The sequence below is a fragment of the Megalops cyprinoides genome, chromosome 1, assembly GCF_013368585.1.
Source record: "Megalops cyprinoides isolate fMegCyp1 chromosome 1, fMegCyp1.pri, whole genome shotgun sequence".
Classification (NCBI taxonomy): Eukaryota; Metazoa; Chordata; class Actinopteri; order Elopiformes; family Megalopidae; genus Megalops; species Megalops cyprinoides.
The window spans coordinates 22052729-22067575 of record NC_050583.1 but is presented as its reverse complement, the minus strand read 5'-3'; the positions used below and the strand labels follow the sequence as shown (position 1 = coordinate 22067575).

General features: G+C 42.4%; 1 protein-coding gene across 3 annotated transcripts in view; it reads left to right on the top strand.

Moving 5' to 3' along the window:
• Positions 1-14847, top strand: part of rbfox3a (RNA binding fox-1 homolog 3a) — a 429646-nt gene that overhangs the window by 228305 nt on the left and 186494 nt on the right. For all 3 annotated transcript variants that reach the window (XM_036525762.1, XM_036525737.1, XM_036525729.1), the window contains exon 4: positions 101-180. In XM_036525762.1, coding sequence (XP_036381655.1) covers positions 159-180 — 22 coding nt within the window. In that variant the 5' untranslated portion in view covers positions 101-158. The remainder of the gene's footprint in view (positions 1-100; positions 181-14847) is intronic.

The following is a 14847-nucleotide window of genomic DNA, read 5'->3' as shown; positions in this document are numbered from 1 at the left end:
GACAGTCAGAATGCAGTGCAGCTTCAGAGATGATTTGTTCTTTTGTCTGGCAGCTGGATTCCATCTATATCTACATGTTGTTGCATTGTCTCACCTGCAGGGGTCAGCAATACCTGTGAGAGCAGTGAGTCATCCCACATCAGCGCGGTCAGCTGTACATGGAGACCCCCAGCTGGGCAGGTCAGTGTTAGAGTAATGTACTGAATTACATGGGGAGTAAGTGTGTGTGTGTGGTGTGCTTAATTTTTTGCATTGTAATTGTCTTCAGTTTAGACTTAAACTGTGAGATCTTTAGAGTGGAGCAGGGGTGGCCAACCCTCTCCTGGAGAGCCACATGTCCTGCATGTTTTAGATCTCTCCCTGCTCCAACACAGCTGATTCAAATGATCAGTTTGTTATTCAGCAGCTTCAGGAGTTCATAACAAGTTGATCATTTGAATCAGCTGTGTTGGAGCAGGGAGAGATCTAAAATACGCAGGACATGTGGCTCTCCAGGAGAGGGTTGACCACCCCTGGAGTGGAGGATAAAAAGAAAAGTAAGATTTGTGTTTGTGTTCAGTTTTCTTCTCAGTTAAAGGAAGGTAGCACATCTCAGCATCCCTATTAATGTTATGATGCTTTGGGTAAGTGGGCTGAAAGGGGCCTTTTGCCTTGAGGGGATTTCTAAAACACTACATGCAATACAGTCATTGTTTTGGAACAGTCATATAAAGCAAAGCAGCCCTGATTTCTGTGGAAGGCATTGCTTGTGGAGTACTGTTATACATTGTGAAGATTCCCACGTCAGACACATTGGTATGGTGTGACTCACATAGCCATCAACCAGACCCTTGGGCCAGGAGTGTTGAAAAGAGATGTTAGAGGAACAACAATGGTTCACACTGGCATAAGAACCAAAACCACTGGACAAACCCTGGAGGCCCAGAGTGCTGAAAATAAGGTCCATTAGGGAAACACCAGTATCCACATCTGTGCCACAGGCAACTCTGAGCAAGGGCGGCCCAGGAGAGACAAGCTCACAAATTACGGCACAAACAGGCCACATGGCACTACACAACCGGGAACACAATCAGACAGCAGGGAGGCTATGCCCAGAGTGAGTACATGGAGCAGCCCTCCAGAGAAGACAGATGCTTCCTGGAGAGTTCACTCCCAATCCAGCTAGGCACTAATTACAGCCATAGACACACGGCCACACATACAATGGTTGGACTCACAGAACAGGCTTCCAACACAGCACCCAATCAAACTAGATGCTAATTTGAGCAAAGGAAATGTATGCCTCCACAGGGTAGGACCTATGCAGAAATCACTGTCAGAATGTATGTATATAAATATATGAGTAAACTCCAGCATGTAAGGAAGAAGACATTTGAAGGATGGGACATACATTAATAAAGACACAGTACAACGCAAAATTAACTATTTATCAATGATTGTTGAGCGCACAAACCCTTCAGAACTCATTTGTTCAGAAAGTCCAGACGAGTGCACGCTTACCCTGGACACTCTAAGTCTGATGTGGTTCTACAAGGTCCTTTAGACTCAGTGTGTCATTAAAAAGAGCTTGCCAAATGGTGTCAGCTCAGTGAAAATTTGGAATTCTGTGGGTGGAGCCTGGCTATGGAGCCTGAATGGGAGACTCTGAAGCCTGCAGAAAACCCCAGGAGTCCCAAACCCCACCCCAGTTCTGACTGGAAAAAAATGCAGTGGTCCTTACAACCGAATGGAATTGGTTATATCTCAGCCACAGAGCCCTGCTTCACAGAGTAGAAGCTGCTGGGAGAAGCCCAGAGACTGAGTCCAAACAGGCATCATCACATGACATTGCCAGGAAGCCAAAGGCACTGTACCTGTGGGGAGGTGAGGTCACAGATGGCCTGCAGCTTTTTGACTAATGTTGCTCAAAATCGAATAACTCCTAGCTCCTTCTTCAAGTCGTGGCACCAAGGAAGCCCAGACGTTAGATAGCACTGCTGCTCATAACTTTTTCCAAGAATCAGGTAGCGTGTCCATCTCCAACATCAACAGAACCCTGGTAGTGGCATCCATGAGTGACAAGTCCCTAAGATAGGAACCTGCATCCCTTTTAGGAGTACTCAGTCAGCAAAAACTAGAACAAAGTGTTGTGCAGTAATCTATCTCAATCTTTTATTGGAGTGTGTCCTGTGATCCATTATAAGTATGTACACTACAGGGTGCTCATTGGCTAGCATTTGATGAGACTCTCCATTAGGATAATGATGTCTGAGATATGCTTTTCTTCGTTCAACCTGGCACTATTTCATAAGAGTTACATTACATCACTACAATAGGTGAGCATAACTACATGGATGTTGATTACAAATGCTGAACAGGTTTTTCAGTAGTTTTTGTGGAACTTAGCTGCATGCCCCCTGCCACTTTGCTTTGTGTTGTCATATGCTCCATCTATTTTTGCTTGATACTCTTTACAATGCATACATTTTTAAAATATAATTTAATTAGAAATGTAGTGTTCATATCAATTTTCAGTAGTTGCAGGGTGATTGCTTGCAAATATCATCCACCCATAGAACACAGCCATATGACCCCTGCATGGTGGTCAAGAATGGCACCATTCAGAAATGGCTTTCAGTGGAGGTCATGGTCATGACACACTTAAATGGCAGAGAAAAAGAAGAAAATTTGCGAAACATGCCAGTAATCAGTGGATGTTAACCCTCATGTTACGCCCTATCGTCCTATGTGGGACAATGTAAGAATCTCTTCCATTTCTGTTCTGGGTAGTTGAATCAGTACCTGGTTTTGTATTTAAAACAAAATAACATAATTTTAGATACCACTGAAAGATACTACCGAAATTTAAGTTTACATAACCTACAAGAGCAATTGGGACCACCATTAGTTTTAATAATTAACATATCAGTAACACTAGAATATTGTCTGTGCATATGATGAGTAAATTATTAATAACAGTGTTATAAATTGTTAACATACATTTGTGATTTCATAAAATTAAGTCCATGAAAGACAAAAATTATTACTCTTTGTATTGTAATGTGTAAGGAGTAAAGCACAGATTTCACAGTGTGGCAGTTCTCCTGGCATTATAAATATTAAGCTATAGATTCCAATAAATGCCACATAATGTTACAATGCAAAGATTCCCAAAACAGCTGATATGAAAGTTCACAATAGCCCTGTATTCTCACCACTGTATTTTATATTTTGTATCTTTGTTTGAAATGTCACTACTTATGTGCATGATTATACACACATTGCTTTTGCTCTTGTTGCAACATTTAAAACTGAGCAGTCCTTGGCCATGTTTTGTTTTAGAGGCATTTGTATTGATCAATACCTTTGCTGCAGGGGAGTGTGCTCTCAGACACTTAAAAAGCTCCCTCCCTGCTGGTGCTGATTGAACAAATAAGCAGTTACAACACAACAAGGCTGTGCTTACTTTGAATCACGCAAAAAGGTTCACTGCCCCTGCCACGCACTGAAACTGCACTGTAGCTGAATCAAAATATGAAAGGCGGCTTTGCTAAATAGGGCGCGTTATCTCATTTAATAAGACTATTTTACAAAAGTGCAGAGATGGCTGATCGTGTGACAACACAAAGAAAAGGGAGCCAAAAGACACCAGGGAGTCCTTTTTTCATGTTTTATTTGAAAATGAAGCGTGACGGCAGGACACATTGGCTTCATTTAGCAGGAGTTCCTTTATAATGAACCTGGCTGTTCCCATATGGTTAACACTAGAACAAGGAGGAAGAGCCCGATGGGTCAGGCAATGCAGATCTATAAAAACATATTGAACTGTTGAAACATCCCAGCGTGTTGCAAACAAATGACAGCACAGTATTTTGTCTTATTAGGTTCACTGCTCAATTCATTCACTCACTGGCACTACGAGGACTTTTTGATTGCTAGGCGGGTTGTATATCTTACTATGGATTATTTTGGATGCCGTTACACAATAGATGCATAAACGCATTAAACGCATTGCTGGCTGTGATGAATGAGACTCCACAGCAGGGCGGATGTGTAGCCTTTCTCAGATGTGTCGGAATCCGAAGCCCGCTATAATGAGAACAATAATTGTGATAAATCTGAGACTACTGCTTTATACATAATACCAATGATAACCCGTACACCCAGGGTAAAAAAAGCTTTTCAGAGAATACACAGTTTAAAGAGGAATAAAGGGGAATTAACACACATATACTCCTCTGGTTTTCTGGCCAGAAGGAAACCCTTCATCTGGGGTTACTGTTGTCATGATTATTTGCCAGCGTTGGAAAGTGCATTCAATGGTATGCCAGCGTTTTTCACCTTTTTCCACTGTTATCAGCAGTGGAAGTGTCCCGCCTCAGCATGTTGAAAGGGGAAGTGATCTTCATCAGAGGGAGGAGGGGAATAGGCCAACCGGGTGAGGTGGATGGACCGGGGGAAAGTCCCAGAAATGGTGGAACGAAGGACCGCTACGCTCTACCTCGCCAGCGCACACAACATCACGTGCAGTGCTATTTACGCCCTTATGCTTCTTTGCATGTTGATTCAAGCAGCTCACCAGTGTTTCCAGTTACTGGGACTTGACACCTGGTTAAGTTATTTGAACTGTAGTAATGGATCTGGAAAATGCACATGCGTGACACTCCATATCTCCGCCATGGGAAATAATTTCCATAATACGGGACTGTCAGGGAATGTGTTATGCAGCCATGTGTTGTGCGGGCTGCTTGTTTTATTTGTTTAGGGTTAATTTGTCATCAGCTTGGTGTTATCTTTCAGCACATAGTGCAGAGACAATCTACATTAAGTGACAGTCACATTTTTTTTCCTGTCTTCCTTCTACAGCAGCACTTATTAGTTTTTTGTTTTCTTTTTTCTTTTTTAAGAATGTGAATGCATGCTTGGTGGCTTTTCATTTGAAGAAAAAAAAAATCATTTAATAATAATTTGGATTCACAAATTGAAACACGCACTCCATTCGGCATTCAGAAAGGGACACTTTTTTCCTGATCCATCTTTGGTAAAGCCGCGCAGTTAATAACCCAAGTGCATGGGGGGGAATTCCGTGCTGGTGCTCTACAGTATATTAGCAGAGCCCCTGCTCCTAGCCCCAGCGCTTTCTGTCCGGTGGAGGGAAGCCGAGCAGAGGGGAAGGCATCTGCCTCTTTAAAAGGGAGATGGCAGCGGGATTGTGCTGACGGCAGGGCTTTGATTCGGAGCATGCCCATTAGAGGGAGCCATAAATCCTGAGCTCTCCGGGCTGGCTGTGTCAGCAGTCCATGGAATGAATTGATATTAAACGCGACAAAAAGCCTCTTTAATTCAGCCTCCACCAGGCCCTTTTTTCTCCTCTTTTTTTTTCCTTTCTCCCTCTCCTTTTTTTTCCTGCGCTCCCCATTCCGGTGCTGTAATTGAAAAGGGGAGAAAAGAGCCCTGCAACACTGAGCCTGTCGTCGTAAAAACGCTCGCAATTACATCCGGCCCATCTATTATTCAAAAAGCTCATTAATTAAATATTATTTACAAATAGCCGCAAGTTTTTTTTTCTTCTGCCCATTTTTATACCTCCAGCTGTCCTCTGTTTGCACATTGCTGTGATGGGAGTGAGACGTATTATTACACAGATATGTGTATACATTTGAAATACTGCTCCCTAGTTAGATTAGGTAATTAATGTATGTATTTACTCATTTACTAACAGCAGCAGTAAAAGCCACTCTGAATCACTCCCGCTTTTCAACTGCTGCCTCTTGATGCTGGTGTTTCTGTGTGAGTGTGCTGGACTTGCCACCACCTCACCTCTTATGTTCCCCATTAGCCTGTGCTGCTGTGTGTCTAACAATCTGGCACTGCCGCTGTGTGGAGACAGTGGGTGTGGTGCCAGGTATTCCCCAGTGAGACTGGCAGCAACAGACAGGTTTCTGTGTGTGTACGTGTGTGTGTGTGTGTGTGACAATAAAAATATGCGTTGTATCACATTTTGATTGATTGGCTGATTGATCGATTGATTTTCTTTATTGTTAGTAAAAAAGAGTTTGTGCGTGCATACATATGTGTATTCTCTGGGACCTTCAAGTGTGTGCACATGTGTGTGTATGCATGTATGTATGTTTTTGTGTATGCACAAAAAATGTTTGTATGTGTGTACCTGCATGCGTGTCTGAGTGTGCATGCTTGTGTGTGTGTGTGTGTGTGTGTGTGTGTGTTCCCAGGACTAGAGGGCAGCCCATTATTCAGCAGTCTAAAGTGCAGTGGAGAATCCTCAGGGCTCGGCTTGCCCACCTGCTGACACCAGCACACTGTGGATCTAACTCACAAGTCCTTCATTTTTGACTATCATTCGTTCATCCTAACACACTGTCCATTGTCGCGGTTGCGCTCCTTCACGCTTAGATTTATAAAAGCTAAGTTTTTCTCTGATGTGCTTGGCGAAGCCAGCATGTGGATGTGGTGGTTGGACTGCAGGCTTGTGAAGTTCCTCCTGTCATCTCTGAGGTGCACACCGTCTGGCTGCAAACTGAGATAAAGTAATGTAGTCCGTTAAAATATACTGTCAGTAACAGGATTTCTTAAAAATATCCATCCTGTAGTGAAATACGAACCTTAGAATAACAGAGACTGATGATGACTCTGCTTTGCTGCTTCTGCATGTTTAAATTAGTGTTTATTTTAATCTTCATACTTATTTTTTATCTTGGTACCTTGTTGTAGGGGTTCACAGTTTTCTGCAACATATAAATATTGACTATTCCAAAAAAAAAATGCTATAAACAGAGCTTTTACTGGCCGTGGAATAGGGATTGTTGTAAATCCAAGCTATATTCAGAAACGGTTCTTTTATAAGGGCCTGAATATCACCGTGAACACCTCCTGGCAGGACACGGTCAGCTGGGCCGTACCGTCCATCAGGATCTCCAGCTGTTAGCTTCGCGCAGTGGCTGCATTAGGACTCCTCTGCACCAGTGGCCAGGGTGTGTGGGCTGCCTGTTGAACCCTGTCGCTGGTTATTGCAGAGCCGCTGAACCCCTCCTGATGGAGTTGAGCACTAATGTCAGGCCGCCCTCACCCGGGCGTCTGCCGGCGGCGTGACGCGCTCCAGCGCGCCACAGTCAAGGCCCGGGGCCTTTCGCAGGCCGGCTTCATCGCCTGCATGTCCCTCTCCGTAGGTCACTGTGGCCTACTCAGCCCACCAAACCCTTTCTCTTTTTTTTGTATTTGTGTCATATTAAACGACTGGTTGTATACCATACCTTAATCCTGTTGAGCTCCCATTACTACTTCTACTACTACTTTTTATAGTAGCAGTATAAACATAGCTGCCTCCATATTATTTTTTAATGTGTACTCCTCACGCTAATGTATATCCCAGTTACCTTCTGATACCTGCTCTGCAGGGGTAGAATTATACAGGAGTTTGCCAATTAAAGAGGGGATTATCAGCTGTCCTATAGAAGCCTTTTGTAAAAGAATGATGTCAGTTTGCTATTCTGGCTTAAGATTTGACTAACTTTAATAGAAAGATGCTCACTGAAAGAGACACCCCTAATAAGAGTTAGATATCTGCATTGCAAAGTAAAAACTATATAGATGCACATTATAGTTCCTTTTTTATAGCTCTAAGCTTTTCTTCACCTTGTGTTATGATGTGTCAACATAAGCTGTATTTTTTTCCGATGAGTTGGGTTGTTTGACAGTGGAAGTGCTCTGATGCAGCCACCTGCCCATGAGACTGGGGGAGGAAGAATGCAGCCACAGCAAATTCATGCCCGGCAAAAAAAGTCTCCCCTGGTTCTGATGGAAAAGTTCCTATCAACAAGTGCACCTCTGGTGCGTCATCTTATTTCTGAAACTCCACTCTCAAACAAGGACGGACTGAAAATATCACTCCGCGCTGTGTAAAGGAGGGGGTTGCGGTGGTGTTGGAGAGCACTTCAGTTCTTGGTGCAGGTGTAATTACTCTTCCAGTTAGTGAAGACCCAACGCACAGTCTTTGAACCCTGACTCTGGCTTCTTTCACAAACCACAGTTGATGGATTGACTAAAGGAAGGGGATCATCTGGTTCTATGCACGCTCACTGAGCGAGGTGGGGATTGGTTGATTAATGATATTTGCCTCAAGTCATCGAAAGCTGGATTTAAGTATTTCTGATTTGAAGTAACATTTGTCTCCATTGTTCATGCTGAGAAATGCATTAGTCAAATTCTACAGCAGTGAGTCCATTGGATTTCCTGTGGGAGTCTGCTCAGATGGCTCTCTACTTAATATTAATGGCATACAATGCTGTTTTCTTTCTTTTTTTTTTTTTTGCTATACCTTTTGTATTTCCTCATATTTGCTTAGTCTTCCAGCTACCAGCGGTGGTGCGAATATGAGACCTTAATAATTAAGACAGCTAAGCTGTTTTAAAAGACCTTCATTTATGTTTGAGCCAAGATCTTCTGAGGCAATCGCCGGCCCTCCTTGAGAGCTGAGGGAGGCTGTGTTAGGAATGTATTCAAAGGTGATAAATGGCAGTGGGCATTTGAATAAAAATATCAAAGGTAGTGGCTGGCTCGTGCACAGCCCAGGAGACAGCAGAGAGCCAGGAGTTTGTTAAATGCTACGTGGTGTTGAGTGGTGCTTTCATCTGTGCTGAGACTCAAACTTCTGTGATGGAACAAGGTCAGAAACATCCAGGCCTCTTTGTAGACTAATGGTTACAAGCCCTGGCCAAAGTCCAGAGTCACTCCCGCCATCGCACCGCTAGTGGCTGGGATATCATTACCTCCAATATGTTACAGCAGACTCACTTCGTCAGGCTTTGAATCAGTCAATACTGCACAATTTCAGAAAGCAGCCAAGTTTGCAGAAAAAGTGGGGATATCGGAAACGGACACAGATGTATTATCTGACACGGCACGTTCTTCATCACGGCTGAATTATTTGTCGTGTGGAAGGACAAGGCATGGAAGGTGGGTGGGTTGTTCGGGTGTTGGGGGAGGGGGTCAAATTGCTTGCAGTTTAATAAATGTGCAAATCATTGTGCCTGACTACTGACCCTCTTGGTTTCATGTGTGCGGCTTTTACTTTTCCATCAATGGAAATCTAATTGCTGGGAAAGCGATCAATCTCAACCCAATTACTCTTGTGGAAGTGCGCACGCAATATCCCTCTTTGCTGTTTTGGTGTGTTTGTTTAGCATCTAAATCATGGCAGTTATGGAGTGGGCCACACAACACTCTGGAGGGGAACCCCAGTGGACTGGAGCAGACAGAGGAGCACTCAATCTGGACAGGATCCTAATACAGACCGCCAGTTTAATTGCTTTTCCAAACTCATAAATCCCAGAACTATATGTGTTAATCTTTACCATTTTCTCAAGATCACCTGATTGTTTTTTGGGGGGTAGGGTGGGGCTCCTTCAGTGCAGTACCATGAGCGCTGATAACCCTCAAGAGGCCTCATAATGAGCAGGCCTTAATCAAGACCACACTCACATTATAGGCGTTTAGAGCAGTCATTATAGGTGTGGGTATGGGCATGCCCTCTCTGTCTGCTGAATGATCCATTTGTCCTTACGCTGCATGTGTCCTTGTGCTTGCAGGCCATCCTCTTTACTTTTGTTTCAGCAAATTAATTTTGTCATTATTTTAAACCACTGTACTTATTCCGGAGGACAGGCCACCCACCTCGTTTCCCTGTCAACATACCCGCTGCGTCGGGGAGATGGATGTATGTTGCCCGCACAGAGCTCACTCTATGGAGAAGCTACCACAGCGTAGTTCTGTGAAACCAGTCCTCTTCCAGCTATCACCACATCTGACTGCGCTTCAAATTATTCCTCTTTTATAATATCCAGCCTAGTTTTCCCTATATCTGGGCCTCTTAAGACCCCCTCTGGCTGATTCATGGGATTTAAATCAAAATTGCAATGACAAGACTTTAATTAGAAAGTCTGATCATTCCAAAGAGTTGCTGGAGTGAGCTGGTAGTTCTTTGAAACATGTTCACGTGACATTCATTATCTATACGTACGCACTCCGCCCACCCTTTCACATGGGCCTACATTTCCAGCCACTTATGACATACACAACCCAGCATGCTTTGCTTCCCCTCAACTTTCATGGAAAAAAAGTGTGCGTGTCCCATTAAAACAAAATCTATTTGTGCACGGCAGAAAGAGACTAGTCTGGTCTGCATCACAGGAGCAATGAGGACTGATGGGACATGCACATCAGTGATTGACAGCGTGCAATCACTCCTCCCAACACAGGGTTCATGAAGCCTCACTCTTCCAGTGCTAGCTGAAGCCAGACAGGAGGTGTGGATTATGATAAAGAACAAATGCTATGAAAATGAAAACTACCGCAGTAATGATTTTTAGTAATGGTCATGTGATTATATTGTTTATCTGCTTGCAGAGTTGCAGATGCATTTGGAGCTGGTTAGCCATTAAAATTTTAACAGAGAGGTCCATAATGACGATAACAGAAGAAGCAGTTGTAGTGTTGCATAATTCACACGGAAAAGGTTCAACATCTCAAGATGGGTGCTTAGATAAAGCTGATAATGTGTATCTTCACATTATACAGACCAGAGGCCTTTCTACAGGGGCCAGACCATAAAGTTTGTTTTGTGTTGTTGAAAAGATATCCACTCTCCCAGCGTGCAATAACTCTCAGAATAGGTCCATTACAATTAACATTAAAATAACCAGAGTATCGAAAATGGAGAAAGTATGATGACCGTAAAAAAGAATGCCATATAAAACAGTCCTGGGAAGGCTTTTATTCCTCACAGAAGAAGAATTATGTTCAATTAAAGAGCAACCTCAACACAATGCATCACGGAATGTGCACAGCCTGAGTATGCAGAGGTCTGGGCTGGGACTCACACCGCACAAGCTGCTGCCGAGCGGAGTGAAAATGCCTTTCTTTTATGGTACGTCTAGTGAAAAGAGTCACACAAAGCACACTTTCTGCACTTGACATCTAATGAATTACATCGGCAGGTTGTGAGCACTGTATTGTGGTGAGGTGAAGAGATGCAGCCCCCTTCGGTATGCCTCCTTTTGTACACGTACACGTGTTCTCACGTGAATTCATTTTCAGATATGTCAACGGGCTTATGTATTAATGCGGAGAGTCATACATGGGGGATATTGAGGTGAAATAAAGCATCCTAGATTACAGGCCATATTGATCGCTGTGCCAGATGGAAGAGTCCAGTGACACTTTGTGGGTTTGGTGTGGTTTGCATTGGATAGATCTCTTGTGGTCTGGACACTTGGGAGTACTGCCCCTCATGGCTGGCATTAGGTGGGCTGTGGGTAAGGCTAATAGTCATGGTATGAGCCCTGGAGCTTTCCTTTTCCTTCTGTTGTGAGCCATGAGGCTACACAGGTGACTAGTTGAAAAAAGGCAAGGAGAATGGCCTTTGCCCCTGTTTAAGAAACCCTAGTGTAACAGTTTTGCTCCTGACTTCCAGTATGATGACCTGCCAAGTATAATAATGCTAAATGTACATGGTGTCTGTGCTGTATACTTTCTGATTTCTCTTGTTGTGTAGCATGGCAGTTTTGTGTGCTGTGAATGTGAATGTGAATAAATAAAATAAATAAATGTAAAATGTGCAGTCACAGGAAGTATTACAGGTCTGAACACGTTTAAGGTGGCCACTCACAGATCTTTGTGGTCTTTCCACACAATTCAAATGTTTAAAATTTGAAATAAAAAAATAAAAATGTGTAAATAAAATAAGAAAAATAAAAGGCGTGTGTTTATAATGAAAGCCAACTTTTTCAGTTTTCAGATAATGTCTGTCTTTGTAGGTAATAGGTTCTTATTAGAACTGTATTAGAATTTAATTTAAAAGTCCATTTTAAGGAACTTTGATGGGCATTATGTTGACGAAATGATTTGTGTCATTGAGTTCCGGAGGTGGAGTTATTTGAGTAATGCCCATTGGCACACAGTGCTTGTGTTGATGTGTGTTCCTGAAGCAAGACCCACAGGACTGCTTTAGCTTTTTCCTGTACTAAAATATCAATACAGAGAGGTTCCAGACCAGTGCTTTATTTTATGAAAGAGACCTGGTGGGAAAGACATTGATGTGGCTCAGCTCGGTAGCAGCTGTATTTTTCCCTCAATGTGACAGCCACTGTCCAGCAGGTGGTACCAAACATTTATCTTTTGTCCCCTCTACCAGCTTCTCTTCAAAAGGACTAAAGTTAAGACAGGCAAAATTATAGCCTCAAAGTCGATCATTGCACTGATAGATATACGGTAGTGTTTTTGCCCCGAAATTGGAGCCCAGGCTGCAGTTTGCCGATGACTGAAGCAAATGAACAGAGCAAATATATTCTGCTTATGTCCGGGTGTTTTCCTGTGCGCTCTCGCTCCTGCTGTCAGGCTCCGGCAGTTCTGTGCATGTTGCGGACATTCTAATCGTTTTCCTTTTCCCCTCCCTTTTTTTATTATTGATTTCCTCACAGATATCCCTTGCAATTCTGCATCTTTTCAATCAAACACAGTAAAAAGTTCTGACTGGCCGTTAATCCTCTCTCACCTGTTTAATGACCAATGCAGAAATAGTGTCATAAAAAAAGATCCCGTGCTTTTCTGCTTTCCCGTTAATGCTTTACAGTTATAATTCACAGAACCTTATTCAGTGGGTTCTGTAAAGTTGCCAATGAGAATCATTATCTAGGCTTTCACTAGTGGAAGATCTGAATAAAAAAATGTGTATCTGGCAACAGGAGTGGGGAGGGGGCAGGAAGCACGCCAAGAACAAGGTCTTGTCAGGTTTAAGGAGTTCAGATGAGAAAGGCACCACAACATTGAACCATGCCAACACAGTCCGGATAATATAAAGTATTACACATTTTTTATTTAGTGGCACTGAAATCTGCAACACCAAAACCTACAGTTCATGTATTGTCAAAAATATGTATGTTATATTATCCAAATACCCCCCCACTAAAAAATGAGACTTTTATATTTTTCACATCACATATAATTTCATAGCAAAATAAATATCAATATGACATTGTTTTTAAACATAATACTTATATAAAAATTAGCATTTGAAAGCAAGTAAAAACATTTTTTAGTCTGATCAGCCTTTCGTAAAGCAAAAGTAGCATTAGTATTGCTCCAACTGACCAGAAGACAACGTGGGCTGTTGGGGACACTCATTCATTTCAAATATTAGCATGAAAAGGGAATATTGTGAAGATGTAATCATGCATTTTCTGACTGGCTGAATTTCATCCAAATTGCAATGTTATTTTGTGCCTTTATCTTCTGCATGATGAAGTGACCATAATTTCTTTTTTCCACTCTTCCACATTCCACTCTGCCATTGCGCTGTGTGTGTTTCGGACAGGATTTTTTGGTGCGTCTCACTGTCAGCCCAGATTAAGCCTCTTCTGTGCTGCTGGTTACCTCCTTCAGTCTGGAGTTAAAGGCATGTTAATACTCAATACTTTATTGTTTCGTGTCCCTATATTTACCCATTGTGTAAAGTACAGCGGCTTTTGCAGATCTATCTCTCTTGCAGTGTACTGTAAGTGTGCACACTCTCCCCCATGCTCCCTCATTCATCATGTTGACACCAGCACGGCTACTTTTGTGAAATGGAGAAAAATGTTGAAGTCAGCTGTTCTCTGGGACCTGCAAGTGTGTGTGTGCGTGTGCGTGTGTGAGAGAGAGAGAGAGAGAGAGAGAGAGAGAGAGAGAGAGAGAGAGAGTGAGAGAGAGAGAGAGAGAGAGAGAGAGAGAGAGAGAGAGAGAGAGAGAGAGAGAGAGTGTGTATGTGTGTATATTTGTGTGTCAGGGTTTGCATGTGTGCTGTGTGTATGCTTATGTGTGTGTGTGTGTGTGTGTGTGTGTGTGTGTGTATGAAAGTTTATGCCACCGGAACTGGAGCAGACTGTTAATGGATTGTTTTCATATCACCATCCTGTAGTGTCCAGTTGCAGTACATATGATCCCATTTGTGCTGTCTTTTTCTCTTCATAAATGCAATGACATAATGGTATTATTATTGTTGCTGTTGTTTTCATTATATTGTCATTGAGCAGACGCCTGTGTTTGCAGTAACATAGTGTAGTGTTTGGTAAAACAAATTGCAGCAATACATAAATTACTTTCAATATACAAAAATAAATATCACATTCAAAACAGACATGATAATGGGATGATGCTACTGTCCTAATCATCTTAAATAACTTTTTAAATTGATGAGCATGAATATTGTACAGTATGCCTATGTTTAATAATGACCTGAATTAATGTGATATCCCTGAATGAAAGCAGTTCTTGCAGTGGTCAATGCCAATAGTATGAGTGAATGTTTCCTCTCACAAGAGGAGTGTTTTCTGTTTATACCTGATGCAGTTGTTTCTCGTTATGTCTGTAAACTCTCTTGTATTGTTGAAAAATTATTGTTTTCTGAAATGTGTTCATTTAAATCTAAACACTGTAGTAGAGGTGAGATCTCTAGCAGTGGAAATTTTACATTCAAGTGTAACCTTAGTGGACATGAAGTGAGTTTGAATTTCTGAATGTTGTTGGTTGGTTATATTTTATGGTTTTCAGTATATTAATATGGAGAACTCAGGGAGAGTGTGTTCTATGGTTGGTTGTAGGTAAATGTGTCATCAGTAGGATGTATCTACAGTAGTTATGTGGTTCATGGAGGGAGCCCTATATCCCTGTATCTACTTCAGACGCACAGGGTTCATGTGGGCTTTGGAAAATGTGCTTGCTGTGTCCTTTATACTGAGCTACAAGCAGGTCCAAACATTAACAATTTATATTTCACTTATAGACAGCTCTTGTGATATCAGCCGACCTGCTGTCCAC